At 41.0% G+C, this 26,448-nt stretch overlaps 1 protein-coding gene across 5 annotated transcripts in view; it reads right to left on the bottom strand.

Moving 5' to 3' along the window:
* The window catches only part of PLXNA1 (plexin A1), a 434,540-nt gene that overhangs the window by 189,968 nt on the left and 218,124 nt on the right, over positions 1 to 26,448 (bottom strand). For all 5 annotated transcript variants that reach the window (XM_081965343.1, XM_081965340.1, XM_081965344.1 and 2 more), the window contains exon 4: positions 15,678 to 15,818. In XM_081965343.1, the coding sequence (XP_081821469.1) occupies positions 15,678 to 15,818 (141 nt within the window). The remainder of the gene's footprint in view (positions 1 to 15,677; positions 15,819 to 26,448) is intronic.

The following is a 26,448-nucleotide window of genomic DNA, read 5'->3' as shown; positions in this document are numbered from 1 at the left end:
TTTAATAATTTTATTATAATGCATTTTCCAGTTTGTTTGTTCTTGTTCTTTGTTTGTTCTTGTTCTTGCATAAATTATATAAATTTTATTTAATATAATTTAAAAAGGGTCTTGGCTGAAACAGAGATGCACTTCTTGGCAACTCAAGACAATGATTTCCTAACACCAACTCTCTCTGTTTAATACTATGTTGCAACATTATGGTGTTGTACTAAGGGGAAGGAATTATGGTTACCAGCCATCTTTTAAACATTCAATTCTCCTTTGATAAAGGTAATTGGGAAGGGGTGTTATGACAACCAGCTGTTGGAAAGAATACCTCATTGCTTCTGCCAGAAGAAAACGCCACTGCCTTTGTGAAACAGATGGCAAGCACTGAAAAAAGGTGAGGCAGAGGACTCTTTGTCTACCACCCCAATTGTTCTCCATGGAGTACACAACATGATTACAATGCAATCATTAAGGGGGGGGGGAGAGAAGCAATTCAGTTAGCATTGAAAGCATTCTAGAATTCAAAATTACGTTATCGTTCCTTCAGTTTGTTCTGCTATTTCAAGGGAAGCATACTTTTTTTCCCCTAAACTGAGATCTCCACTTGACCTTTAGATAATGTGACAGGATTACACTCCAGAAAGTATGCAGGACCTTGATAAGGTAGTTATTTTACTGTAGACAATTACAGCAACTATGATTACCCACTAGGAAATTCTCTGCATCACATCTAAACATTTTACTTTAGTGGCTAGTGGGGAACGGGGGAGGGGCTTGTTAATCTCCATGTGGACATTTTTGGCCTAATATTGCACCTGCCTGAAATACATAATCCTTCACAAACTATTACAAATTACTATAGTTTTCCCTAACCCGTATCTTCTACCTGTATTATATTAGGGCTACCATCATCACCCACCAGCATAATTCTGTTATGATCATTCTGCTTATCAGCTAGGGCACTAGCATGCAGGGGGGGGGGAGTAGAGTATAATTCAGCCCACTATTTTTAGTACTATAAAACCTGAAATGATGCTGAAATGAGCTAAATTTCAGTAAAATAATATGCATGCATTCTCCAACTGAAATAGTTTGTGCTGCAATCACCTCAGGATGATTCAGGAATTATCAGGAAAGGATCTAACTGAACACTAAAACTGAATTTTAGACATGAAAATTAGACATCTCTTTTTGAAGAGATAAGATAGTAGGTAGGAATGTCAACAAAGGTGCAGAAAATCTCATACAACTTAAGTAGTTTTATATAGGGAGGGGGGAAAACAAGAACAAAATGCAAGCTTGCTTTGCTTGTGGATTAAAATAATTTTACACTTTCCATTCTTGCAATCCCCACATTTAAAGCCAGATACCTTCAGTGGGCCTAAAAGGGTCAACGAAATATAGGTCAAACACCAAGGTTCTTTCTAAGTGCAAGGTTCAGTCATTGGATGCACCCTACTACCTCTTTGATGTTGCTGATCACAGTAGAGGGAAAAGGAAGCACATTTTCTGTGCTATCAATTTTCTCAATATTCCCTTGGGTCATTCCTCAGTCTAAAAAATAAAAGTTTGGGTCTGTTAGATGAGTTTCCAACTCAGAGGAGCCTATGTCTGAACATCAGCTAAGAAGAACTGATGTTTCTAAAAGAGAAGACAGGAAATATTCCCATGAAGATGGGAATGGCTGAAAGGAACCTATACTCCACAACATAGACTAGAGTGGTGCGAAACAGAAGAGTAACAGCTGCTGAGTGCCCAACTATGCCAGTATGAATGTTTTCCCAACATGTATCTCTTGTTGGAATAACTGAAACTTCTCAACCTTAACAAAAGATAATACTATCCTAGCTTTCCAAAGTATGCGGCAATCATTTTTACCCCATTTTAGATTTCCATGTTATCCTATTCTTTCTCAAAGAGTATTCATAAATATAGTATATTTATATCACATTATGTCTGTAAGACAATAACCAATCCAAAGGTATTCAATGAATATCAGGGGAAAAATATAGCCATAGTAGACAAGGGGTGACAAACTCAAAGACCACGGGCTGGACCCAGCCTGTGGGGTGCTTCAATCTGGCCCATTGGGCCAGCATGAAAATACTAAAGGGCTGGTCCGTGGTGCCTCTGGCAGCCAAAACAGGGTGCGGGGGGGCATGAACTTTGGGCTAGACAGCCTCCTGCAGCACTCTGCTGGTCCAAAACGGGCACATGGGGACTGTGTGTTCCCCCCTCGTGCACTATTTTGACTGGCAGGGTGCTGCCGGAGGTGTCCGTGCTTATCTCCCCCCCCCACCCCCTTGGCCGATCCGCAGAAGAGAACTAAAATGCTGATCCGGCCCTCGAAGAAATCCAGTTTGACACCCCTGCACCAGACCATTAACTTTTATATATCACAGCGGCTTCTTGGCCCAATACACCAAAATCAAACAAGCCAAATTACGTTTTCATACTCAGCTTCAACGTCACTATCATGTCTCTTCAATTTAGAAACTTGTTTTCCATAGTTCCTGGCCATATGGACAGAGCCTCGTCTACGTAGAAATTAGGCAGACATTGAGTAAATGTATACGGCTAAGTAATGGGGTCACACACTTCATTTTACTGTAATATTTGTGTTCATTCTCTCCTTTCATGAAAACAGAGCTACTGACTGCCAGCAATTTCTACTGGATATATCTAGAATAGTTTCATTATGGATGAAAGATTGATAAGGACAAAAATCTCAAACTATGTACATGTTTCTCAGTTACTACGTATTTATTTTGTTTCTAATGTACTGTACATCTCCCCAGAAGACAGCTAGAAATGTCTAATTATCTGTTCTATGCATTTAATATTTTTGAGAAATTGATTTCATCAGTTTTCTGGGAGCCAATGTTTATCAGTTACTCTTCACTATTCAAACAGAAAAGGAAGCAGAGCGTAATACCAGCATTCCTCTATAGATCTGCTTCTGATCACAGTATTATCAGCAAGACTTGTATGTCACTCTCTATTTCTATAGAAAACTAGAATGTGAAATAAAATATAACTCCTGGGCAATTGGCTAATCAGAAAAGCCTGGCTCAGAAAGCAACTGCCTTGCTTTTTTTATTTTTTATTTTTTAAAGAACATGATTAACAACTTTAGAAACTATTTTTAAACCATAAACCATTTATATAGTTGGTTGGAAGATGGCACATTATTGTGCATTTCATCTGTGAATACAGAGGTGGCTCCGAGTTCCAGTATGGAAGTGCAGAGTCTGGCACAGTGATGACTAGTCTTTTTGTTGTCACATGCCAAAAGTGTGCACGTATGACACCACCACCACCTGCCCCCAGTTTTGGGGCTGGAAAATCTCCTGCACCAACCTGTTAAGGCAAAACAGGGTGTGGGGGGGGCTGCACAAAATGTAATGCGAGCACCCGCCGTGCATGTACCCTGTCCCCCTTTGCATGTGTGCATGTGTCCCTGCATGCACCCCACCCTCTGTGACAGAGACATGAAGACCAGCTGGCCAGCGGGAGGCACACACGCATGAGTGGTAGAGCTGGGCTGAGATGATGGTTTGCGTGCCTGCAGAGAGGGCTCTGCAGTCCACCTGTGGCACGCATGCCCTAGGTTCACAATCACGGGTTTAGCACAATGGGACCACTGAAGTCCATAAATATTTGTAGAAGTACATATAGCGTATACAATTTCATGGCCTCTAAGATCTGACTATATATAACACACCAATAAAGCATTTGTACTGTCCGCTGGCTTTAGGAAACTGTAACAAAACCAGGGTGGATAAAAATCATTGTTTTTTTTTTAAAAAATTGTATTTTTAAATTTCAAATCAGATTTTTTTTTAAATTCAATTTATTTTAATAAAATGCTTTTGGAGTAAAAATCCATCTCTCTAAAGATAATTTTCTATTTAAGATACATTAATAATTTAGTTTATTCAGCATGAAATGGAGCTTAGTTATGTAGCATGAGGCTGTATATTCTGCAATATTTACATTTTTAGTAAATTCGTTCAATGAATCCAACCTTTGCAAATTTAAATAGGAAACCTTCATTTTGTTTGTAAATAATAATATTAAACATTCCAACTACCAGCAAGAGTGAGTCCTTACATTTAAAGAGCACCTGTCATTTCAGATCCATCATGGCAACACCTGTTAGCAGGCATCTACTCACATGCTGCCCACCATGTCCTTCACCTTCTTGTGTCACTGCTGCATCACCAGTTGTCCCATTAATGTGAGTGGGACTGTCGGTGAGCCAACAGGACGTCAGAGGAGGAGCCGCTGTGGGACAGAGATGACAGCTGCTCTTTCAAAATTATGATTTAAATCGAGTTGATTTAAATTAAGCCTTTTTACTAGTGATTTAAATCATAATTTAAATCAAGTTGATTTAAATCATATCCACTCTGAACAAAACCTGTACTAACTTCCAAGACAAATAAATGTGCTATTTTAATCTTCTACCTTTGGGATCCCCAACCCAACCAGAGTGAGTCGGATTGCCTATAAAAACTCCCCTTATTGCAATCAGCTAAGTAATTGCAGGACTGCATTAATTCAAAGCACTATTCTTTATTTCCACAAAGGCAGCCCAGCCTTTTTTGAGAAAATAAAGCAACAGTTGAATGTTCTTTCCTTAAATGTGCAAACCTGGGAGGGGGGGGACACATGAAGGACAAAGTTAAATGGAACTAGTTGGAAAGAAACTTAGATTCATTCGCAGCATCTACTAAAACATCTTTGACAGATCCAGCTTGTCCACAGGGGCGCAGTCTTAAATCTTATTGTTAGAGGGACTTTTACCAAGTTGCCTTTGCCTGCCCACTCTAAACTCAAATGATTACTTGATTTTGACTGAGATGTAATATTTGATGGAGCACTAAATGGTGTTTTTTTAAGACTTAGAATTTCAGCCTATTCCACTGTCTGACATTTTATACAGTCAGAAAGTTGTTCCTAATGTCTAACCTTGAATCTACTTCCTTGAACTTTGGCACACTGATTCTAGTCAAGCTAAATGTTCTAACAGAAAATAAGTCCATTCTCTTCTACAAAACAACTCTTCACCTATTTGAAGACTGCTATCATATTTTCCTTCAGTCAGCTTTTCTGTGAGCTAAATATACTCAGATGCTTTAACTGTTCCCTGTAAGGCTTGCTTTCCAGACTCTTCACTATCTCACTGGGCCTCTGCTGAACTGTATCTGTCACTATTCTTTTTGAACTGAAGAGTCCATTGCTGTCACAGTGGTCCAAAGAGATATGGTCAGGGAAAAGAAGAATAAACCAATAAACTCACTTCCCATAGTCCCGTCTTATATTCCTATCAATGCACCTCAATAGTATTTGCCTTTTTAGCAGCTGCATCATATAGCTGGCTGTTCAACCTGATGATGAGACACAGGTATCTTGTCCCATTAATACTGCCAAGTCACCCAATCCTATAATATTGGCTTACATTTTTCCCTCCCAGGTGAATAACTTCACATTACAACCCACTGCTCAAGCCTGTCTAGTTTTTTTTTTAATCTTCAATTTTTATCTAAAACATTAGCTACCTTTCCTGTTGTGTATTTTTGGGAAATACCCTAGAGATCCTTGGAGAATATCAGATTGGTTTCTGATAAATTGCTATTTTGTAATTGACTATCGCTGCAGTGAGAATTAGTTTAGTGGAATGGTTAAGGCAGCAGGTTACAAACCAGGAGACGGAGAGTTATAGTCCTGCTGTAGAGAAAAAGCCAGCTAGATGACCTCAAGCCAGCCCTTGGAAGGAGGCACTGACATTCATAGACAGTAACTCAGCAAAAAGGAAAATAGGTGAGGCACAACATCTTCCTACTGTCAACCAGCTGAAAAGAACTCACACTATTGTTTCCAAGCAGCCAAATTGGGTTCATCAAACTCCAGGTAAGCCATCATACCAAGCTAGTGTACTGCTTTGGTTGAAAGACCACAACTTATACAGGCCTCTCCCTAAGGTACTTCTGCAATCTTTGTTTTGCTAAATGTTCTATCCATGCCAAAAAGATGGAATAATGAGGAGAGGGCCTCTGGAAATGGGGAAAAAATATTATTAGTTACCCCCAAAGTGCTTGTTTTTAAATCAAGCGCTTCCCTTTCCAGAAGTCTCATCAAACAATTTGTGTTTGAAATTTATCTTAGGTTCAAAAGCAAAGACTTCTAAAATTCCCAAATTAGTTATGCTATTATAAGTGAATCAAATGAAAATAAAGTAACTAACAACCACTATCCATAACAAAACTTATATGACTTTCAGAAGTTGCAAAGACTGATTCTTGAGTGGTCATATGGAAGAGCTCTTGGACATCTTCCTTGCACATGGATACATTTTCTGTTCTGTATGCCACAGTAAATGTTGCAAGACACTTTTCCAGGCTTAATTTTCCATGCTATGATTTCTGTATCAACATACATATCTCTGTTACAAAGTGCATTAGCTGAAAACTTTGTTTCCCCAGTCAGAACATGGCATTTCCCCATATCACAAATGCCTTGATCTTTTTTTTTAGAAAAAGGCTCAACCAAACAGATTGTAAAACACATTTTGTATCACCCCTGTAAGGAAGAAGGAGAAAATAAGTTTTTGTATGTTACAGTTTCCAAAGTTTCAAGCATAAAAGTTGTCTGGTTTTTAAAAAAAATGTACTGTAGACTTGCTTATTCAAAGCCACTTAAAGGCACCAGACTAGAGTTATAGTTTTGCCCTAGACACAAAGCCAGCTTGGTGGCTTTGGACCAGTCACTTTCCCTCAGCCCTAAAAATAAGGCAATGACTAACCACTCCCTTCTGAAAAGCTTGCCTAAAGAGCTGCTGGACTTGTTTATGTGGTTGCCAGAAGTCAATGTGGATTCGAAATCACACAAACATACACAAAAATTGCTTATTAGGAGGGTGTCTTTACTGCAATTGCATCTGATGCTGAAAGATTCAGTTCCCAGCTCCCAATTCTCAAACTCTTATTATCATCAACAACAGAGGGTAAACCTCATTTTAAAAACCACGGGAGCTTCTTGCACTAACTTGTTTTTGCCCCAGACACAAACTATAACCCTCATTCTTTTTAATCTGCCACAAGAAGTCACCCTTAAGGGGTTACAAGTTCTTTATTAATTGCTCCTCCAGATTTGATTAAAATCCCCTCATTCCTCAGGCCCTTTGAGCTCTGTTACAACTGCTCATTTAATTACTTTCCACCAACATCCTGATAACAGCATGCTATGGATGAAAGCTATTTTTATTACACAAAAGTGAGAGAAAGGGACCTGTACGAGCAGAATGATTCTTGTGTCAGTGTCATCACAGCAACTTGAACAAATGTCAAAAGCCTCCTCTTGTTGTATCCAAGGAGATTTGGACCTTAGTTGTAAAATGAACCGCATTTGATATTCAATAGTTTCAGTGCCAAAATAATATGCATAAATGTCCGTGTTCAAAAGAACCTACAAAATCCACTGATTACAAACAGAGGTATCACAAGACCTTATCCCGTATGTTTTGTCCATGTTCTGTGAGGGACTTCTTTCACTTGTCCCCTCCCAGATGCCTCTCATTTCATATTTTGCCTTCTTCTATGGAACAATGGCCTCTCTTCCAGGGCAGAGCATGGGTCTCTTGAGATATAAAGATAACTACAATTGATCAATTAAATCAGATGGGTCAAACCCAAGACCCACAGGTCAAATCTGGCCCACGGGGTGCTTAGATTTGGCTCATGGGGTCACCCTGAAAATAGTGACAGTCTGGTCCATGGTGCCTCTGCCAGCGAAAATGGAGCTTGGGAGGGCAGTGTGCAGTCCTCTCGATCTCCATTTTTGCTGGCAAAGGGTTTTAGGAGGCTGTCGCAGCCAGAAATGGAGCTCATTTTCACTGGCACAGCACTGGGGGCACCACAGGTGCCCCCGACACGAGTGACATCGAGCTGGCCACACCCACCCTGGTCACACCCACCCCAGCTCTCTGAGGTCAAACCCAACACTGATGCTGCCATCAATGAAATTGAATTTGACACTCCTGAATTAAAAGTATGGAAAAGAGCATTGCTTCTGGAATTCTTCTTAAAAACACCTGTGCTCTAAGATCACACGCTTGGATCTAGGAGGAGAGAGGTTAAAATGGAGAAGTCAGCAACTTTTTGTTTGTTTGTTTGTTTTAAATTTGGTAATTATGTGTAGCTAAGCTTAGTACATGACCTATTTTTTCCCTCGTAACAATCCTTGAAGTTGTTGTGTGGGAAAGCAACTGAGCAAGTGTTTCTGTGGATGAAGGAGCACTAGAACCTGGTCTGCTGACTCCTTGTCCAATTCTTTAACCAACACTTTAAGCCAGTGTTTTTCAATCTTTCCAACTTTAAGATATCTGGACTTTAACTGCCAGAATGCCCCAGTCAATCATGCTGACTGCAGAATTTTGGGAACTGAAGTCCACGTATTTTAAAGTTGCCAACATTGGGAAACACTGGTTTCAATTGATAACATTAACACATTGCTCTATAACACATTCCAAGTCTCTAGCCCAGTGATGGCGAACCTGTGGCACGCGGAGCCATTTGTCAGGGCATGTGAGGCGCTGCCCTGTCAGATGGCCAGCGCGCATGTGCGTGCTGGTCAGCTGAGTTCACCCTTTTTTAAAGCCATTTTTCGCCCTCCCCAGGCTCCAGAGCCTTTATAGGAGCCTGGGGAGGGCGAAAAGAGCCTCCCCGCCCCCCCTGCAGGCCCTCCCCAGGCTTCATTAACTTCCCTGAAGTCTCCAGAGTGCAAAAAAACGGCCCTACGGGCAAACCGGAGGTTTGGGAACGGACTTCTGGTTTACTCGGAGGGTCGTTTTGACTGCTCCGGAGGCTTCAGGGACACGTCCTGAAGGTCCCTCAAGTCTTCGGAGCGCTTAAAACGACCCTCCGAGCAAACCGGAAGTGACTTCCGGTTTGCTTGGAGGGTCGTTTTGATTGCTCCAGAGGCTTCAGGGAAGTGTCCTAAAGGTCCCTCAAGCCTCCAGAGGGCTTCCAGGGGGCGGGGGAGGCTGTTTTCGCCCTCCCCAGGCTCCTATAAAACTTCTGGAGCCTGGGGAGGGCACAAAAAGCATGCAAAAAATGGGGGGAGCACCTGTAGTGTGCGCATTCGCACTGGGGGGTCACACATTGCATTATGGGTGTGGCACACCCGCATACAATCCCCCTGCACTCCCCCCACTTATGGCACGTGAGCCAAAAAAGGTTCGCCATCGCTGCTCTAGCCAATGGCTTCTCCCACAAGGCTCTTTTCAGGATTATTTTTTAGTCTCCAGGCTAACTCAGGTTTTTTTTAAAAAAAGTTCAAGGGCTTTTATGTAATTTCTTTCCAAAGTCCTATTGATTTGAAAAAAAATTGAGAAGTCCTGGCTGGCAAAATCCTTTCTGCTGGCTTGGATTATGGAATCAAGAAAAGGCCTTGGTAGTTCTGCTTCTTTGTCAGATGCTGCTGCTCTCTTCTCTTTCGACAATTACTTACCATAGGCTGAAGTACATATTGGTCTTCCTATCAAGAAGTCAGCTTGAATTGGCCTCCATCTAACCACCCCTGCTGTTCACACATGTAAAACATAGTCCTAGCTTTGGCTTGTGTGCAGATGTTCCACGACAAGCATCAGCGCCATGGGGTGACCAGCTGTGCCATTTAGAGCATTATTCAGAATCCAGTTCAGATCTCTGTATGAAAATGACACTACATCAATTGCCCTCATAAAGAAGGAAGCCAGCCTTTCCCTCTGCAACTTAACCCCCTTAAAAATGTACCTGCCCCTCAAGTCCTAGAGGCGTGGGGGGGGGGGGCAGGGATGAGTGATCCTACTAGGCTAAGAATCTCATCTTCTAAGGTGATTCTGCTTTAGAAGATTCCCAGCTCTAGCCATCTCAAAAACGGAAGCCCATTTTTTAAAATCACTAAACCCAGCAGAAGCCTACAAGTAAGCAGTCCAAGGTTTACCTCATTAGATTAGAATAGGTGACAAAATGTGGGAAATTACTACTTCTAGACATCACTCCTAAATTGCAGATGAATCTGTCAAATATCTCGCTTGCAATAGCCCCAAGCTACGCTTTCTAACTCCTTTTGCAGATTGCTTCAAACGCTGCATGCAGTGGAGACAATTTACCTTCATCACATTAAAGCAGAATCTTATTTTCACCCGTAGGCAAGTGAGAACTACTGATATAATCCAAAGGCTTTGGGTGGCATTTGTTCAGCTCTGGAAACATATTTTGAATTTCTAGAAATCTGCCTTTCACAGAAAACAGGGATATCATGGGAAGTTGGATCTCTCTATGCCCAGGCGCCTGGGATTTTTCCAAGGCCTGCTTGACCGTTTAACTACCATGGGGACATGCAATCTTTTGAAGCAGGCCATTTTCTTTCATAGCAGGTGTGCCACTTCAGCCTCAAGCGCTGGAACAAAGGAGCTGTTTTGAAAGAGGTATTTAGCAGCTAAGCATGCAAGTTTTGAAAGGGTTAGATAGGCAGGCGTTCTAAGTGGGACTGGGATATGAGCAAACGCTGATAAGCATTGATGAAGGAGGAAAGGATTCTATACTACAGAAAATATCTGATTTTATCAGCTCAGAATTCAAAAGAAAGAATGACTGCAATGTCAGATAAGATTTTTGCTGTATTTTCTTTCTGTATTTCTCAGGTCTAAAGAGCAGCCACGTATTGTGTATCTGTTTATGAGCAGGGCTTATCCTTCATTTCAAATTTAATTGTATTTATGCATTTATAAGATTTATACCTCGCCCTTTTCACAACAAAACAGGGCCTAGGGACCTGCTAGCTAAAATGACTCAGACAGCTTTCTTGGCTCGTTGGGGGCGACTAGTCCATGATCTTCCAGACAGGTCTACTTCTGCGGGGTTTTAGCCAGAGAAAACCAACCTATACATGAGTATACAGGAAGTTGTTGACTTAGAACCATTTATTTAGTGGCAATTTGAAGTTACAATGGCACTGAAAAAGTGACTTTTGACCATTTTCACATTGCAACCGTTTCAACATCCCCACAGTCACATGATCAAAATTCAATCCTCTGCCTGGCAAGCTAGGATTGGCAACTCCCACTTAAGACTTTCTTAGATTGCTTTTTTTTTCTGTAACAAGTACACATACACACTATTCAGTGTTCGCACTGTAAAAAAGGGAGGACTAGGACTAAAAAACTTTTTAAATATTTAATAGTTTATTGATTAAAATCAATTGATTGTAAAGGAAGGCATTCAGATACTTGGCAACTGACTCATATTTATGACAGTTCTATTGTCCCAGGCTCATATGATAACCTTTTGTGACTTTCTTACAAGCAACTCAATGGAAGCCAGATTCACTTAACAGCTGTGCTACTAAGGTAACAATGATAATGATTCACTTAACACCTGTTGCAAGAAGGGTCATTAAATGGAGCAACACTCAACAACTGTCTTGCTTAGCCACAAAAAATTTGGGCTCACTTGTAGTGGTAAGCTGACGACTACCTGTATTCCTTACATTAACATTGTGATTGCAGTTTTGTTGTTGTTGGTAGTTGCAAAGTTGTGTCTGCTCCATCGCGATCCCATGGACAACATTCCTCCAGGCCTTCCTGTCCTCTACCATCCTCTGGAGTCTATTTAAGCTCACACCTACTGTTTCGGTGACTCCATCCAGCCACCTCATTCTCTGTCGTCCCCTTAATACAATACAATAGCAGAGTTGGAAGGGACTTGGCGGTCTTCTAGTCCAACCCCCTGCCTAGGCAGGAAACCCTATACTGTTTCAGACAAATGGCTATCCAACATCTTCTTAAAGACTTCCAGTGTTGGGGCATTCACAACTTCTGGAGGCAAGCTGTTCCATTGATTAATTGTTCTAACTGTCAGGAAGTTTCTCCTCAGTTCTAAGTTGCTTCTCTCCTTGATTAGTTTCCACCCATTGCTTCTTGTTCTACCCTTCAGTGCCTTGGAAAATAGTTTGACTCCCTCTTCTTTGTGGCAACCCCTGAGATATTGGACCACTGCTATCATGTCTCCCTTAGTCCTTCTTTCTCTTAAGCTAAACATACCCAGTTCCTGCAACCATTCTTCATATGTTTTAGTCTCCAGTCCCCTAATCATCTTTGTTGCTCTTCTCTGCACTCTTTCTAGAGTCTCCACATCTTTTCCACATCGTGGCGATCAAAACTGAATGCAGCATTCCAAGTGTGGCCTTACGAAGGCATTATAAAGTGGTATTAACACTTCACGTGATCTTGATTATATCCCTTCTTCTTCTGCCCTCAATCTTTCCCAGCATTAGGCTGTTCTTCAGTGAGTCCTTCCTTCTCATTAGGTGGCCAAAGTATTTGAGTTTTATCTTCAGGATCTGGCCTTCTAAAGAGAAGTCAGGGTTGATCTCCTCTAGGACTGACCGGTTTGATCTCCTTGCAGTCCAAGGGTCTTGCAGAATTCTTTGGTGCTCAGCCTTCCTTATGGTCCAACTTTAACAGTCATACATTGCAACTGGGAAAACCATAGCCTTGACTACCTGCACTTTTTTTGGCAGGGTGATGTCTCTGCTTTTTAGTATGCTGTCTAGATTTGCCATAGCTTTCCTTCCCAGGAGCAACTGTCTTTTAATTTCTTGGCTTCAGTCCCCATCTGTGATGATCTTGGACCCAAGAAAATAAAAAATCTGTCACTATCTCCACTTCTTCCCCATCTGCCAGGAATTAAGAGGGCCGGATCCATGATCTTAGTTTTCTTAATGTTGAGTTTCAAGCTAACTTTTGCACTCTCCTTCTTCACCCACATCAAACAGCTCTTTAGTTCCTCTTCACTTTCCGGCATTAAAGTGATATCATCTACATATCTGAGGTTGTTGATATGTCTCCCAGCAATCTTAATTCCCACTTTTGATTCATCTAGCCCCGCCTTTCTCATGATGTGCTATGCATATAAGTTAAATAGGCAGGGCGACAGTATACACAGATTGCAGTTTACAATTTGTTAACTCTCTCTCCTATGCAGGACCCATGGAAATGTGACTGACAAAGTAAAGCATTTGCCAATGCTAGTGCCAAGCATAAAAATAAAATCAGATTTCACCAGACATTTCAAAGTGCCATTTTACATGGAAGAAGAGCTGAGTTTTTATTTCAATGTCTTCATCTGTTTTAAAATAAAACTTCTGAATGAATGGCATAGTAAGCTGTTTAGAGAGTTTGTAGTACCTTTATTTTACATGCCTGAACCATGTTTCCATACCCGTTTATTTTTTCCATTTGAAGTATTCGCATTTAACAGATGAACTTAATCAGATGGTTGTGGTGCTTTAATACAAATGCTTTTGTATATCTTTTCCTGAAGAAGACAGTCATAGGCAGTAATCTCCAGACTAGACATCTGTAATGTAGGGCAGTACATGCAGGCAATACCTAAAAGTATCTAAAAGTTTCAACTAGTATGATAATCCTGAATAAAAGAAGAAACAAATAAAAGTCCCATGCAATCCCTAGCTACCCCTGCCTAACAACCTAAGGTTGGCAACTTGCCCAAATAATGCTATGTTATAAATTCTGGTTTATAAACCACAATAGCTACGTTCATACACTCATAGTAGGGCAAAATAAAATTATCTGACAGAATGGATGAACCAACCCAACAATGATGTTGGGTTGGTTCATCCATTCTGAACTGCAGCCTGGCTGGACTGAGAATATTTGAGAATATTTTAAAAAAAGATATTGTTAGTAAAAAGGATTAAGGGGGTTAAACTGCTGGTACAAATATTTTCACAAGCAATAGATTTTGTGTGTTTGGAGGCAGTAACAATAGGTGTCTGTACTATAGTAAAATGTGGAAAAAGAAATGGTGAAGCACCTGATTAGTACTTGTTGCCATAAAAACAAAAATAGAATTTATTAGAAAACTATATTGAATAGATGAAGAGACACCATTATGTTCATTCTTGAACATAAAGCCATTTTTCGTAGTAACTGCCAGTCACTAGATCCACAAGCAGAAGGCATTTCAGTGCCTTTTATTCATTTTATCAAATTTATATGGCTATCCATTTGACAAAAATGTCTCTGGACGGCTTAGAACTATTTATTAAAATAGCAAATGTATTAAAACAGTCATTATTAAAATATAAAAACTGCAAGACATAGGATTGAATGTCAACCACAACAATGGAGCTTAGAATTTCACAGGTCCTCTGAGATCCCAGGCATGTTGGCAGAGAGATGGACCTAACCTCACTTTAGGAGGTGGGGGAGAATGTCCCATGATTAGGCAGATGCCAGAGCAGAAAAGGCCCACCTCTTGGGACCCACCAAATCCCCTAGCAATTGGAACCCAGAGCATTTCTCTTCTACCAGACCTAATGGGACGGGAGATATAATTAGGGAGAGGCAGTACATTGGGCCTTCAGGCTTGCCACATTTTCTACTGTGGGAAAATGGGAGGGGGTTATTAGATAAGAGTATGGATGATATAGAGTCAAAGTAACATTCTTTTCTCAGAGAGTCAAGGACACCTTGCCCTGCAGCTGCAATGAGGTGACTGGGAGTTATCTCCAAGTTTATATGGTGCCTGTTTGGATCATGTGATGGACTGGGCTGGGCTGGGACTTGAACTTTCTTTTGGGTGGAGAAAACCTGGAGACTTTCAGATCCAGGTCTTCCCAGATGTGGCAACATGACATCTCTAATAAAATGGAACTTTGGGGAAACTCAAGCCTCGGAGTCTTCTTTCATTGGGGGTGTTACTTGGAAGTCTGACACCATGAAGGGCTTTAAAGATTACCAATATGAATTGGAGCCAACCAGTAGTTCTCACAGAGCTGTTTGGTCTGGAGAGAACTAGGAACAGACCCAATTGGTGTACAACACAAAAGCCTCCTACTATAACTACAACTATTACCTGCTGGAGTTGTGAGTTCAGGAGGATCTCCATCACCAAAGATGGTATAGTCTTACAACTGGCATGTCCTCCATGCCACTCCGTCTTGCCAGAGTGCATCGGGAGCCTGTTATCCCCTATTCAGACCTTCCCATCTTCCAGGCACTGGGCTACAATGGTCAGAGCATTGCTTAATACACCAGGAGCAGAGATATATAATTATCAGCAACAGAGTGATGATACCTTACCCCATAGCAATAGATGAGGTCTCCCAGTAGCCTCATAAAGATGTTGAATCATTACTGACTGGAGAAATGAGGCTAGCAGAACAAGACTGTGTTGGCCACCCCTAATCCTGTTCAGAAGGATACCATGATTGATGGTAATGAAAGCAGCAAGCTAATTTGCATTACACTGATTTTGTCCGTGTGTAGGGCTTGCTAAAACTGAAATTTACTGAGTGAATTCATGTTAGCTATCTTATGGTACTATAAAAACTGTTCATTTTTTCAACAATCTCTTAAGAGAGCCATCCCTCTTATAAAGGTGCTGCTTGTCAGTCATTCAAATACTTTTATTCCAATGATCTACATCACCAGTCCATACAGTTTTTGTTCAATTCATCCAAGAATCTTACAACCATGTCCTAAATTAATGCACTGTGCTTGAGAAATGTTCCATTTGCAGCAAAGATTAAAAAGAAACCTCTAATCATCTGCTTATGGGTTCCCTAGGGTTGGGTTTATGCAAATGAAATGTAATGCAAATTTAGATTCTTACCTGTTTTTCACTCATGGCATAAAGATATTGCAGATCAGGGCTCAGCACTAAATCCCGCAAAATTGGACTGCCATCATGGGCTATCACATTTTCATATTGCAAGGCTGGATGCCCAATGGGACTGGCAGGATCAACCAAGATCTGAAAGAAACAAGGAACATGTAAGAAGCATGAAAATAGATGCATTTTTTGCAAAATTAAGATGAGTTACATTTATTAAAGGTTGCAAAGACACAATGTTCCACATTCTATACAATTACAGGTAGTCCTCGTTGAATGACAGTAAGTTCACAACTATTCAAAGTTACCATGACACTGAAAGAAGGGAACTAATGATCAGTCCTTGTAGTTGCAGCCACTGTAGCATTCCCACAGTCGTATGACCACAATCAGCACTTGGCAATGTCAACTGGCACACTATTACAATGTCTGCAATGTCTGTGATCACCATTTGCAATGTTCCCTGTTGACTTTTAACAAGCAATGGGGAAGCCAGCAGGAAATTGCAAAAGGCAATCATGTGACCATGGAATGCTGCAGACACATGGAATTCATATGACAGCAGCAAATGGGATCGTGCACCCTACTAGCACAAATCAGTACAATCAAGTGATGTTGCACTTTACAACTATGGTGCTTAGTGATGGAGTTGCTAGCCCTAATTAGCATTGTTAAGCATAACATATATTTAGTCTTTACTATTTCAATTACTACTTCATAGCTTCCTGTCCTACCAACAGCCTGATAATTGAAAAAGTAAATTAATGTGACTACCCAACACTACCACCCCAAGAATTTGTTTTACTGGGCAGTGGAAAAAGCAGACTTGTGAAATAAAGAAAGGTAGATTTTCCTAAATAAAAATATTATATTTGTTTTTGCTTTTTTTTTTAACAAAAAGCAAAATAAGAAAAAAAATCAATTACATTTGGTCAGTTAATAATTTGTCTGCCCTTTTAAGTACATTTATCTGAGTTGTCATTTTTATGCCTTTCACAACAAAAGCAATTATTTCCATTTGCTTTCCATTGAAGATTTATTTGATGTATTTGTATACCACTTGCCATTATTATGAACTGTGAGTGCACTGTAGTTAAAATAATACATTTGAAAAAAATGAAGCAGGCAATTACTGGATAATGTGTATTAGTATCTCTAGAGAAAGTGCCGGTAAGAGGTATGTTGAGCATTATTGACCATCACCATATAGAAAATATAAAAATCCTTTAATTAGAGCAAGTTTCCCATTATCAATTCCGCTACAGGCTGAATGGGATGGAGGGAGAATGGTAGCTATTTGTGAACCTCAGCCTCGCTTGTGGTAGCCTCAGAAATATTGCACTTCCAGCAATAGGATTTACCTCTCATGGATACAGACCCCTCTTCTTTTACCTGTCATTACAGCCTATCATCTTTGCCAGAGCAATTATACATTTACCACCTCTCAGCATTTACCATCTCCTACATTTGCTGGAATCATTACTGGAATTAATCATCTTCGTTTTTTTAAATGATGAATTATATATGCTTTGTTTCAGCCAGCTCCCCTTACCCAATGAACTTCTCAATGGCCTAAGAGTTGCATTGCTCTTGAAATGCTCTCCAGCATATCAAGAAGGTGAAGCACCCAAGCACTAAACAACCCATGCAAGCATCTATGCAAAGAGGATGCCTAATGAGAGCCAAGAGAATGAAGACAAATTTCATCACCATTTCGATATTACAATCAAGGGCCCGCGTATTCTATTAGAAGTTATACTTCATAAAAGGAGTGAGGGTCAATCAGCATATTTGTTCCCGGCACAGCAGGGATATAGCAAATGCTCTAATCCCATTAATAATAGTGACAATAAATCTTATCCAAAAAGATTTGCTTTCACCACAGAGGCAATAACAGCATTAAAAGGCATTATAAGATTCTATTCAACCCATGACAGGGACAGAATATAACTAGGCTAATTCTCTTCATTCAGCTGCCAAGGAGATGCTCATCATGCTTCTCTTTTATCTATTTGGACTGAAAGCATTTTTTTCTTTCTTGCTTTCTGCAATTAAAACACTTAGAGGCCAACTTGCAAAACCTGAATTGTGGGGAAAATGGGGAATAACCTTAATCCTGAAATCTGGATTCAATCATCTTTTGGTCCTACAATCTATCTAGACCAGGGGTGTCAAACTCATGTCGTCACTGCAAAAGTAGCGGTACTGCTCCTTTTTCCTTCGCTAAACTAGGTCTGGGCATGGCTAGCGCATGACACATCCGGCCCATGAGCCGTACGTTTGACAGCCCTGCATCTAGATAAAGATAATGTACAGGTAGTCCTGGAGTTGCAACAGTTTGTTTAGTGACCATTCAAAGTTACAACACCACTGAAAAACTTATGACCGTATTTCATACTTACAACCATTGCAGCATCCCCATGGTTACATGCTTAAAATTCAGTTGCTTGGCAACTGGTTCATATTTATGACGGTTGCAGTGTCCTAGGATCATGTGATTCCCCTTTTGCGACTTTCTGGCTAGCAAAACCAATGGGGAAGCCAGATTCTCTTAACAACCTTGTTACCAACTTAACAACTGCAATGATTCACTTAACGCCTTGTGGCAAAAAAAAGTCACAAAATGGAGCAAAATTCAGTCAACAAATGTCTCAGTTAACCACAGAAATTTTGGGGTCAATTGTGGTCGTAGGTCAAGGGCTGCCTGCACTAATTCAAATGGCCCTTTAAACTGTATACAGTCCCCAAAATTGGTGGCATGCTTAGACATTCAGAATGGGTGGTCACTTGAAGACTATCACAGTGGTGTGGAGGGAGCTCCATTAATTCGCATACTAGAATCTGGGGGAAACGTAATAAAGTTGAAAAGTTCAGAACAGGCAAAAGAAAGCATTACTTTGTACAATGAGCAATTCTGCTTCCCCAAGAGCTCTATACTCATTTAGAGGTTTTAAAAGGGAACGCAACAGATTCTTAGCGGATGTGGTCTATAATGCCTACTTAGCAGTGGTGGATTGCGAATCCCGTTGCAACTGGTACAGTTGCAATGGGGCCCGGCATCCTCCACATGAACGCATGCAGTGTACGCGTGCATCTTACCATCCAGTGATGCCTCCACGAGCCTCCGCGATGCTCCAGCTGCTCAGAGGAGCGTTGCACAGGCGCTGTATGCGCATGCACGGAAGCACCAAAGAGTTTAAAGACAGGTAAGGAGTGCAGGCAGGGCAGGCTCCAGTACACCTGTACCAGGGCGTACTGCCTACAACCCACCACTGCTACTTAGCAAAATGCTTTTATGCTGCCCCAATCAGAGGCAAAATACTCTTGTATACAACCTGTGGAAACATAAGCAGGAGGGCACTACCGTGATCATGCTCCCTTTGTGGATTTCTTATATGGTTGGCATATATTGAGAGAAATCTAACCTACGACTAGACAAGCTCTGTGTTGGATCCGTGTTGTTTTATATTCTTACATTCTGTTCCCTATAAACTGCAGTAATACTTGGTCAACAAATCTGAATGACTGAATGAGCAGGATGTTTGACTAAAAAAGTATTTCATGACAAAGGAGTAACTGATACCTTTTGTATAACTGTAAATAATTGGACGGAATCACTGGCCTACCCATTCTCTTTGCAACCCCCGCCAAAGCACTGCCCCTCCCCCTCCAATCAAGCCCCACAAAATGGGTTGCAGTCTCATTCTTCGGTTGCAATAAATAGACTCCCTCCGTCCATTTGCATAGTTTCCAATCAGGCAAAGGAAGTGAGGCTTAGAAGGCAGGATCCTGGCGTGTGGCTGATTAGCATGGAAATATATGCGGCTCACAAACAAACCAGAGCCTGCCTTAATTAGAGCAGATCCTTTGATTCACTGCCAACATCCAGCACATACCAGCCCAGGATTATTTTTAGTCAGTTTTACAAAACAAATGTATTTGATTAAGAGGGACGCCCCAGAGTGAAAGAAGGTAGATCGGCAGCGGCAGAGATAGAGAGAGGCTGGTCCCCTACAGCGAACAGGGCTTGGGCTCATCGTGAAGGTGTCCAGGAATGCAGGTGTGATTGCAAGAAGCCTTCGCACAGAGCCTGACAGCTGCTCAGCTAATACGTAGCGAGTCCTGGAATGTGTCTCTGCAGCTGCCACTGCTAGCCTGAAACTTCCCTCACTCCATAGCTGGATCTGAAGACCGTATCCTCCCTCCCTATCTCTGTCCCCCCAACCCTACTCTACATTCCCTTTTAAGTTATTTGCTGCCAACTCATCTCCCCCACCCGCCCACCCGCCCACCCTTCCTATGGATTCGTTCTTTCTTGCTTCGGCTTATCATTGCAATCCATTTAGCTCATTCCAATCTGTTTAACGTCAGGCTAAACGGAAAAGATGCAAAGCAGCCATCCCTTCATTTTTCACCAGACATATATGCTACATACTGTAAGTAGGAAATCAAAACTCCCATTTCTGCTGTATATTCTAAGATATTGAAACAATGAACAAAAGTTATGATCCAGTTTCAGGCAGCAAAATAAAGGCAGAACTGTTTAAACACATTCTTTTATTAATAATAATAATAATAATAAATTTAAATTTATTAGCCGCTCCCTTTCCAGACAGGACTCGGGGCGGCGTACAATGGAGTATATAAAACATAAAACATGTATACAAACACATAAACATACATATATACAGGACATACATGCACGGAGGAGGTAACAAATTACATCACATTGGATAATTAAAAGTCACCATTAAAATACCCCAATTGTAAAAACACAATTTAAAATTTAAAAATTTAAAAGAACTGTCAGGAGGAGTAAGAAAAATTTACGGTTGAGCCAGGCCAGATAATTGAAAGAGGTGGGTCTTCAACTGTACACGGAAGGAGCGGAGATCGGAAGTAGTCCTGATGTCACGGGGGGGGGGTCATTCCATAGGGCTGGGCCCATCACAGAGAAGGCTCTGCTCCTGGGTGTCGCCCCCCGACACTGTTTGGCGGACGGCACCCGAAGAAGTCCCTCTCTGTGTGAGCGGATTGGTCGTAGGGATGTATGGGGCAGGATGCGATCCTGCATGTAACTAGGTCCTGTGCCATGAAGCGCTTTAAAGATCATAATCAAAACCTTGAAACGCACTCGGAAGACTACAGGAAGCCAGTGCAGCTCGCGCAGGAGAGGTGTTACAGGGGAGTATCTAGTCCTCCCCATAATCACCCGCGCGGCCGCGTTCTGGACCAACTGCAGTCTCCGAGTTAATCTTCCAGGCTGGGCTCTTTTCTCCTGTTTAGCAAATATAGGTCATTCCTAAAAACTGTTAACCACCTACTGGTTAATTATTTCTCTTTGAATACTTTAAAGCTTTACCAACAAGCCAGTATTTCAAGCTACTACAATACCTGCGTTAGTAATCAACATTACTCTGGATATACTGAGATTTTGTCCCATTCAAAGCCTTTTAGGTTAGAAACAGTCCACCCATCCATCAATAAAAATAAAAATTAAAAATAGACAATTCCAAAACAGTTAAAGCTTCCCAAAAGATCTACCCAATTCCTAATTCTTAAAGCTTAGGTCAAAGATAAAGTTTTACAAATTTAATCAGCGGAACAGCTTGCCTCCTGGAGTGGTGGGTGCTCCCTCACTGGAGGTTTTCAAAAACAGACTGGACAACCATTTCACTGGGATGGCCTTGAGCAGGGGCTGGACTAGAAGACCTCCTAGGTCAGTGATGGCTAACCTTTTTGTTGAGGCGTACCAAAAGCGGGGGTTGCGGGGGGGAGTCGCACACGTGCATGCCCCAACCCATAATGCAATGCCCTCCCCCTGTGCATTGTGCAAAACATCCCCCCCGCACATGCTCACAGGCCTCACTGAAGCCTCCGGATTTCCAGGAAGCACGTTGGGCCATATTTTGCCCTCTGCAGGCTTCAGGAAACATTGGGCCATTTCAGGAAAACGGCCCAACAGGCAACCCAGAAGTTTGTTCCCAAATTTCTGTTGGCCTCCTGAAGCCTGTGGAGGGCAAAAAATGGCCCAACATGCAAACCAGAAATTGGGGAAAAGGCCTCCGGGTTGCCAGTTGGGCCAGTTTTTTTCCCTCCGGAGGCTTCAGGAGCTTTTGCCTCCGGAGGGCGAAAAACAGCCCGACATGCAAACTGGAAGTTTGTGCATTGAGCCATTTTTTGCCCTCCAGAGGCTTCAGGAAAGACTCCCTAGGGCGAAAAAGGGGTGAAAATCAATGCCAAAAATCAGCTGGTGCTGGAGCTGATAGGGCAACACCTTACGTGCCCTCAGAAATGGCTCTGCGTGCCACCTGTGGCATGTGTGCCATAGTTTCACCATTATGGTCCTAGGTCCCTTCCAGTCCTATGATTCTATGTTCTAAACACTTCAGAAAGATTTTTTTAAATTCTTTAAAACATGCCTGTATCACGTTGTTATTAAAAAATGCAAAGTGCCTATGATTTCAGCACAAAGTGTGGCAAATCTTAGGAGATATTTGCTTGAAAACATTCAATTTCAAAATATTGAAAGATTTAATTTCAAAATATTCAATTCCGAAGCTTTCAAAGCTTTACGAAACCCCAAGGAGAATCCTATCCCTCAATCACAGCATATCAAAGCAACCAAGCTATTTTTCCACACCAGCTGATGTCCTATCACATAAAGCAAGCTAAGGGTGACAGAACTTCTAAGAGCTTTTCCATATCTAATGAAAACTACTAATAACAAATATAACAAATAGGGCCAATTTTTGAAAGCTGAAGTACAAGTTTTTGACAAGTAGTGAATTCTAGAATATGACTGATATCCTGGATTCATGCCTGGCAGGGATCTCAATCCCATTTTTTAATGCCACCTCCTAATTCTCACTCATTTAAATGAATAAGGAATTCAGTGTAACTCTGAAAGCTGCAAACTGCCATTTAATCCAGTGTTTAACTGGGGGGGGGGGGGGGACCTCTTTCTTATACTGTGGGAGATGGATGGTTTCTAAATCACTTTGTATGTGAAGAGAGGAGTGTGTGTAAAAACGAACATTTCCAGTTACATGTGACTGTAATTCTAGGTTTGTCAATTTCAGGAATTAACTCAGAAGCATTCCATGAACATTTCATGCACTGGCAACAGTTTCCCATAGGCTGAATTCCTATGACAAATATACCTTTTCAGTCCTTTTAAGGGCCATATTCCCAATTCAATCAATATATTCCTAGTCTAGTTTTAAAATCAGTCAGTGGTATCATAGCAAATTCCAGTAGTAACTTTTCACTATCAGTGGTAATTCTACAATTTATATCAAACTACTGTTTATGTGACATGATCCTAAGGAGGAAAAAAACAACAACATGGCACCAAATGGGAAAACATTAATTCAATTGTCGCTGCTTCATTGAGGCAGGCATCAGAGACAGCAGGATACAATAAATAGTGCGTAATATTTGCAGTAAGGGATCTGAGCTGGCACGAAGCCAGTTGAGGAGACCTTAATTTAGGCACTTTCTCAATCTAATCTTTCTCAGAGGGCGGCTGAGGAGACACAGTGAGATAATCCTACATGTGCCAGGCTAAACTCCATTAGGGAGGATAGTTATGAAAGTATTTGGCTTGAGCTAGCTTAACATCACAGAAATAGATTACAACCTTTTTTAAGGGAAGAAAGAGACAACTCAGAGGCTTATGCTATAATCAAAACACAAGTTAATAGTACTCAATGAACACAATTGGATTTCCTTAAGGATATGTTCTCGACTTAACAACGATATGTTTAGTGACCGTTCCAAAGTTTCAATACTGTTGAAAAGTTAGTTATGATCTGTCATTGCACTTACCACTGTTGTAGCATCCCCACAGATATGATCAAAATTTGAGTGCTTGGCAACTGGCATGTTATTTACAATGGTGGCAGCATCTTCACAACGTCTCCATTCATGTCCCAACCAGCTTCCAACAAGCAAAGCCAATGGGGGAAACCGGATCACAGCTATGTGATTCATTTAACAATCCTGGGGGGTGGGAGGGAGGTAGTAAAATCGGGTGGGACTTACTTAACAGCCACCCTGCTTAGCAACAGAAATTCTGGACCCAATTCTGGTTGTAAGTGAAGGACTACACGTACATGCAATTTGTCTTCTGTGTAATGTTGAAACTGATGCAGAAGAGGCAGTTATATAACTAATTCTCACAACTATGCTCTTCATATCTATTGACACTACTATTCCCAGAATTCTCAGCATCTGACTACCGTCTTTGGAATATGTAATTAGAAAAGGCTGTAAATAATACAATAATACAATAGTAGAGTTGGAAGGGACCTTGGAGGTCTTCTAGTCCAACCCCCTGCCTAGGCAGGAAACCCTATACCGTTTCAGACAAATAGCTATCCAACATAGTTTAAAGTTTAATTATGCCATGGAATTGAATCTATACTTCTGCCTAAAGGGTTCCCCTTGCACAAATGTGCTAGTCATTCCCGACTCTAGGGGGTGGTGCCTAAGCTGAAGAGCCAGCACTGTCCAAAGACAGTGGTCATGTGGCTGGCCTGACTAAATTCCGAATGCGCAGGGAACGTTGTTACCTTCCCACCAAAGGTGGTTCCTATTTTTCTACTTGCATTTTTACATGCTTTCGAACTGCTATGTTGGCAGGAGCTGGGACAAGTAACGGGAGCTCACCTTTCTGATCAACAAGCTGAACATCTTAGCCCCTGAGCCACCGCGTCCCTCTATACTTCTGCCTACCTTATACTATATTTGGCTACAATCCAACATAAGAAAGCTACATTATTGAAGATCTGGATTTAGATGGCAGGTGCGATCCTGCTGAAACGTTGCAAACACAATCTCAACCTTACACGGGAAAAGACCCGAATACAACAAAACCAGCATACCTACACCCGTGAAAATCTACGAAAACACACACACACACACACACACACACACACACACACACACACACACACACACACACACACACACACACACACACACACACACACACACACACACACACACACATATATATATATATATATATATATATATATATATATATATATATATATATATATATATATATATATATGTTGTATTTGTGCTGATAAATAAATAAAGGGAGACTAGTATGGATCCATTTCAAGCTATTTAGCTCTCATCAGCTAGCCATACCCTTACTGGGATTCGAACCAGGGCTGTATTGCATACCAGGCCATGTAATTGCCACTAAGCCACAGGTTCTCTTCCTTATCAGCAAGGCCAGGGAAATAGGTATGTATTTCTGTTACAACCCCTGGTATGCCATATATATGCCACCCAAATGCATCTACCTTAGGGTGTTAAACTGGCGGCCCATGGGCCAATGTGTCAAGCACAGGCCACACCCACTCCAGCTCAGCGAAGGGGGAAAACATCGTGAAACATCACATGACGGCAACATGATATGGCAAGTTTGACAACCGTGATATGCTCACAGCAGCTGTATAGTGAGTGAAACCTTTTCTTCCAGACTCATATATCCCATATATTTTCTCTCAGTAGGCAGTAACGTAGCCTGCTTGACACATGGAAACTAGGTTTTTAAATCAAATATATCTACTGTCATTCCCTCTGATAATTGGTTCCCCATTCTACCTATAGAAATAAACATTTACTTTTTCCTCACCACCCAACCCCCTCCATTAAAAATAAGAAAAAGCTCTTTATTAATAACCTTTCTCCTAATCCTGATATGTTAACTACTCAAATAATAATAATTGCTCTAATTTCTCATTGACAGTTCTGTTCCTGCTTCATCGGCTTTGGGTAAGTGAGTCATAGTACTGATATTTTCAAAATGAAATTTATCATATAATCTATTCATGGAATTAAAAAAAAAACAGTAGGAAGACACAATAGGAAATAACATAAGAATGTAGAGATATATAAACAAGAATTCTTTATCACATGTAACGCCACAAATCAGCAATACCAGAGCAAGAAAGGAACTGGCAGTACAATTTCAGGTGTCAGTATGTAAAACTTCCGTGTATCCAATAAAAGCAACCCAAAATTAGGTAATACAACTTAATAGTGTTCAAAGTTTATAACTGAGATTCTTCTTTTGGATTATAGGCCATTATAGAATTATAATGGACTATCTTACGCCCATCCACCCAACACTTTAAGATAATTTACATCCAGCCCCCATCATTCCCTTTTAAGGTCAAAATTTAGAAGCCTTTCAGAAGACCTTTTCCAGTGACAGTAAACTTCAGAACGGGCCAGAGTATTGAGGAAGCATTGATTGTGTTTGTTGATGATATGTGGTTGAGGTGGCATACGTAAATCAATATGGCCTGCTTTGATCTCTAAGAAGTTAAAAGTGGCAACAAGAAGCTTGTATTTTCAGATTTGCAAGATTCTATTCATATAGCCTTACAATAAAGTAGAAATAGTTCAATTTACTGTGTTTCCTTGGCTTAGAGGACAGCTGACTGCTCACCTGTTTAACATCTACATGAAGCTGCTAAATGAGGTCATCCATCGATATGAGGTCAGGTATACCAATTATATCTAGCTGCATATTATTCAATTATACATCTCATCCATGAGATGTACAACTGAGTACATCTCATGGATCAACCAAGTGATGCTGTCAACTCTTAAGCCTAGTGGCTGAAGACTCTTAAAGAACAGGATTAGGCTGAACTCTGGCAAGACCAAGTAGATGTGAAGTTTTCCATTTTTAATCCCAAATGGAGTTGCACTGCTCCATTTGGGACTGGGGCAAAATTTG

This window comes from Natrix helvetica (assembly GCF_964273705.1).
Source record: "Natrix helvetica genome assembly, chromosome: 1".
Lineage (NCBI taxonomy): Eukaryota > Metazoa > Chordata > Lepidosauria > Squamata > Natricidae > Natrix > Natrix helvetica.
Note: the sequence above shows the minus strand (reverse complement) of the source record. Positions and strands in the feature narration are given on the sequence as shown.